General features: G+C 34.0%; 1 protein-coding gene across 1 annotated transcript in view; it reads right to left on the bottom strand.

The window, feature by feature from the left end:
* Positions 1 to 1,395, bottom strand: part of LOC137615937 (pre-mRNA-splicing factor CWC22 homolog) — a 7,279-nt gene extending 5,884 nt beyond the window's left edge. Inside the window, exon 1 of the mRNA XM_068345622.1 lies at positions 1,251 to 1,395. Coding sequence (XP_068201723.1) covers positions 1,251 to 1,395 — 145 coding nt within the window. The remainder of the gene's footprint in view (positions 1 to 1,250) is intronic.
* Between the last annotated feature and the right edge of the window lie 3,605 nt (positions 1,396 to 5,000).

The following is a 5,000-nucleotide window of genomic DNA, read 5'->3' as shown; positions in this document are numbered from 1 at the left end:
AATACAGAAAAGAATGAATTTAAAACACGCGCATAGCTTTTCCTTTTTTTGCGAGTTTATCGGATATGAAAATTTTAGATCCTCGTGGCAAGCGTCAGGTGCTATTCCGAGAGAGAGAGAGAGAGAGAGAGAGAGAGAGAGAGAGAGAGAGAGAGAGAGAGAGAGAGAGAGAGAGTGTGTGTAACTGAAATTATTTACGAGTATCGACGTACGTTACAAAATATGTATGATGGTACATTTGTAAACTAAAAGCCTGGACGGTATAAACTTCAAGCTTATGAAAAATGTTGATAATTTCATTCATTGTATAGAAAATTAATGAAATATTGCTATACCTTTTGGCCGGAAAAAATAAGTTATTTGTGCTTACAAACAACAATAAACTAATAGTATTTTTTATTACCAATGTACGAGTAACTCCATTCCTTTAGGTGTAGAGAAGCCTGTTCTAGTTCTATTTATATATTTCGGATAAAATATTACTGTCAATGTGCAATTCAATAAAGGCAATTTTACCTTTGAATAATAAGAGAATTTATTATTAAGCTGTAAGTTTCCTTTTGAGAATTTTCAGTGAATGCATTCGAGTATTATTTTAGATGAAGTTTTGTTATACTACTTCAAGCTCTTGGTATCATTATTATTATTATTATTATTATTATTATTATTATTATTATTATTTTGATGATGAGGATATTATTATTATTATTATTATTATTATGATGATGATGATGATGATGATGATACTGCTTGTTATTATTATTATTATTATTATTATTATTATATTATTATTATTATTATTATCATTAGTTACACTCTACATAGACTGGTGGTTTATAGTGTGGGGTTCTGGGTTTGCATCCAGCTCCCTTATTAGTCCATCACTTTCCTCACTATACGTGCTGTTTCAAATAGCACGTTCTTTTGCACCAATCCTAGGGCTCCTACCGTCTCAAGATTCCTTTTCAGTGACTTAAGACCCTTAAGCTCCTATGATTATTAGCACCACCTCTACCTGTGTATTCCATAGCCTTCTTAGTTCAATTCGCAGGTTTTGATTCTTTTTCTATTTCTTCTCTACCAATATCTTCCACTCTTAAGTCCTAAGGTACTGCGACATCTTCGTTGTCTTGTGTACCAGATTAATATCTGTTTGATCTGCTTGTATCACCCTATTCGTCCTTAAATTGTAGTCCCAGAGTAGTTTAGCCTGATCATTTTCTACCACATATTCTGGTTGATGCTCGTACCATTTGTTGCTGCATCGTATTTCATATTTTCTACAGCGACTCCAATGGAGAGCTTTAGCCACTGTATCTTGTCGTTTCTTATATTGATTCTGAGCAAGTGCTGAACATTCACTGGTGTTGTGGTGGATGGTTTCTTCTTTTGCATTACATTTGCTGCACTTTGACGAGATGTTATTTCCACCTATAACTCTTTGAATTATTATTATTATTATTATTATTATTATTATTATTATTATTATATTATTATTATTATGATGATGATGATGATGATGATGATTATAGTGTTTGTTATTATTATTATTATTATTATTATTATTATTATTATTATTATTCGCTATATTTGGATGAGATTATGATGAAGGGTAGATGGCCATAGTTTGGGCATGCTCTTCGCACTCCCCAAGAGAGATTAGTTCACCAAACTAGAATAGTTGGAAGACCAGGCCTATGTGGCTGAGGACTATGAAGCGCGAAGTAGATGATGAATGGAGAAGTATTGAATTTTAATTCAATACTTCTCCATTCATCATCAAGATTGAGATGGCTGGCGAAATATAACCGAGGACCTTTGCGTCAATAGGCGTAGGAGATGATGATGATGATTATTATTATTATTATTATTATTATTATTATTATTATTATTATTATTATTATCAGTCATCTTATTTTCGCCTGTATTCTTACAAGTATATTTGGATTAGGAATAATATAACATATTTTCTTCCAACATTACATTACATTACATTCCTTATGGCAGTAATTTCAAATGAAATTACGAAACAGGCCTGCAATATATGAGGTCTGCATGAAAACATCTTACTTTAAAGGTTAAATTTGTAGAAGGGGCAAGGTGTCGTAACATAGTGAAACGGGGAATGATTTATTGGAGAGAGGGTGTTAGTTTTACCAGGTGCCAATTGTACAAAGCCTTGGGCTTGTAATCCTTCTACTTCACTTTCTAACATTCTCTATTTCCTTCATAGTGCAATACTATGCTTCTCTCTCTCTCTCTCTCTCTCTCTCTCTCTCTCTCTCTCTCTACACACATACACATATTCAACACTTCCTACAGGTTTTGTGGATGGAAAATATCAAATTAAATCTTGGATTAATCTTTTATTAAATATTTATAATTATGCAGTGGCCGATACATATATGGATGTATGATATACTTCTACCTTGTGAAATTATTAACTCCGCCAATGAGGTATTACGATCGAGTCGGTTTATTTATTTGTCTGTGTATCTGTGGACAGGATTATGTCAAAACTACTCGACGGATTTTGGTAAAATTTTCATCAAAGATAGACCTTAAGATATCGACGACCTCATTGAATTTTGTAGATCCGGATCCGTATTCTAGATCCGGATTTGCATTTTTCGCCATTTTAAAGATAACGTCAAAACTACTCGACAGATTTTGACGAAATTTTTACCATGGATAGATATTAGATCATGAACGACCCCATTAAATTTTTTAGATGATCTGGATCTGGATTTTAGTTTATTTATTTATATATTTATTTATTTGTCAGTGTTTGTGGAGATGATTACGTCAAAGCTACTTGGCGGTTTTGACGAAATTTTCATCACAGATAGATCTTAGGTCATGGTCGACCCCATTAAAATTATGGAGATGATCCAGATCTGGATTCTATTTTATATATATATATATATATATATATAAATACATACATATATATACATATACACACATATTTATATACATATACACACACATATATATATATATATATATATATACATACATATATACTATATATACTTTTATGTGTGTCTGTGAACAGGATTGCGACAAAACTATTCGACGGATTTTGACGAATTTTTCACCAAATACAGATCCTAGGTCATGGACGATCCCGTTGAATTTTGGTGACGATTCGGATCTGGATTTTAGATGTGGATTGGCTTTTTTCGCCATTTTAATGATAACGTCAAACCTATCAGACGGATTTGGACGAAATTATCACCACATGTAGATTTCAGATCATGGACGACCTCATTTAATTTGGAGATGATCCGGATCCGGATTCTAGAACAGGATTTGCATTTTTTGCCATTTTAAAGATAACGTCAAAACAAATTGATGGATTTCGACGAAATATCCATGACAGATAAATATTAAGCCATGGACGACTCCATTAACCTTTGGCGGAGGTCAGTAATCTCTGATTGCTCTTATTATTATTATTATTATTATTATTATTATAGTAGTAGTAGTAGTAGTAGTAGTAGTAGTAGTAGTAGTAGTAGTAGTAGTAGTAGTAGTAGTAGTAGTAGTAGTAGTAGTAGTAGTAGTAGTAGTAGTTTGGTTATATATCAAGTTAACCTCATACAGCCACAGACTCTTGGTCATAGAGAAATTCGAAAGATATTCATTTATCTTGATATTGTAGTTGTTCATTTGCCAATAGCTAGGAGAACCGTAAACCAAGTTCTCTCTCTCTCTCTCTCTCTCTCTCTCTCTCTCTCTCTCTCTGTTAAAAGTAAAGCCCAATCGATCACCTGATAATGTAGATAACAGGTGTAAACGGACGTTCATTCAAGGTTTCCTAATTCTAAGGTAAACAAAGCGACGTTTGTAAACAATGTTGATGCTGTGGATGTAAGCAAATTATTTGGTGGTTTTAGGGAAAGAGTAAAGCTTTGTTGATTCTAGAGAGAGAGAGAGAGAGAATACAGTTGTCTATTATTTATTTGTTATTACTTCCGTCATGGAGGTTATAACATTAAGTCGGTTTATTTATTTATCAGTAACTCTCTGTAGATAGGATTGCGTCAATACTACTCTACGGATTTTGACGAAATTTTCACCAAAGATCTTAGGCCATGGACGACTCCAATAGATTTTGGAGATGATCTGGATCCTGACCCGGATATGCATTTTTCTCCATTTTAAAGATAACGCCAAAATAGATTGACGGATCGTGACGAGATTTCCACCACAGATAGATCTTACGTCATGGAATACTCTATTAACTTCTGCAAATGATTATGTTCCAGATCCGGTATCTAGATACTGATTTGTATTTTTGTAGGTAGTAGGATGGCCAAGGCACCAGCCGCCCGTTGAGATACTACCGCTAGAGAGTTATGGGGTCCTTTGACTGGCCAGACAGTACTACATTGAATCCTTTTCTCTGGTTACGGTTCTTTCCCTTTGCCTACACAGACACCGAATAGTCTGGCCTATTCTATACAGATTCTCCTCTGTCCTCATACACCTGACAACACTGAGATTACCAAATAATTCTTCTTCTCCCAAGGGGTTAACTACTGCACTGTAATTGTTCAGTGGCTACTTTCCACTTGGTAATGGTTGAAGAGACTCTTTAGCTATGGTAAGCAGCTCTTCTAGGAAAAGGACACTCCAAAATCAAACCATTGTTCTCTAGTCTTGGGTAGTGCCATAGCCTCTGTACCATGGTCTTCCACTATCTTGGGTTAGAGTTCTCTCGCGTGAGGGTACACTAGGGCACACTGTTCTATCTAGTTTCTCTTCCTCTTGTTTAGTTAAAGTTTTTATAGTTTATATAGGAAATATAAATCTCCATGTTTTTACTGTTCTTAGAATATTTTATTTTTCCTTGGTTTCTTTCCTCACTGGGCTATTTTCCCAGATGGGGCACCTGGGCTTATAGCATTGTGCTTTTCCAACTAGGGTTGTAGCTTATTTAATAATAATAATAATAATAATAATAATAATAATAATAAAGATTACGTCAAAAC

The sequence above is a fragment of the Palaemon carinicauda genome, chromosome 22, assembly GCF_036898095.1.
Source record: "Palaemon carinicauda isolate YSFRI2023 chromosome 22, ASM3689809v2, whole genome shotgun sequence".
Lineage (NCBI taxonomy): Eukaryota > Metazoa > Arthropoda > Malacostraca > Decapoda > Palaemonidae > Palaemon > Palaemon carinicauda.
The sequence above is the reverse complement of the archived record's forward strand: the minus strand, read 5'-3'. Positions and strand labels throughout refer to the sequence as shown.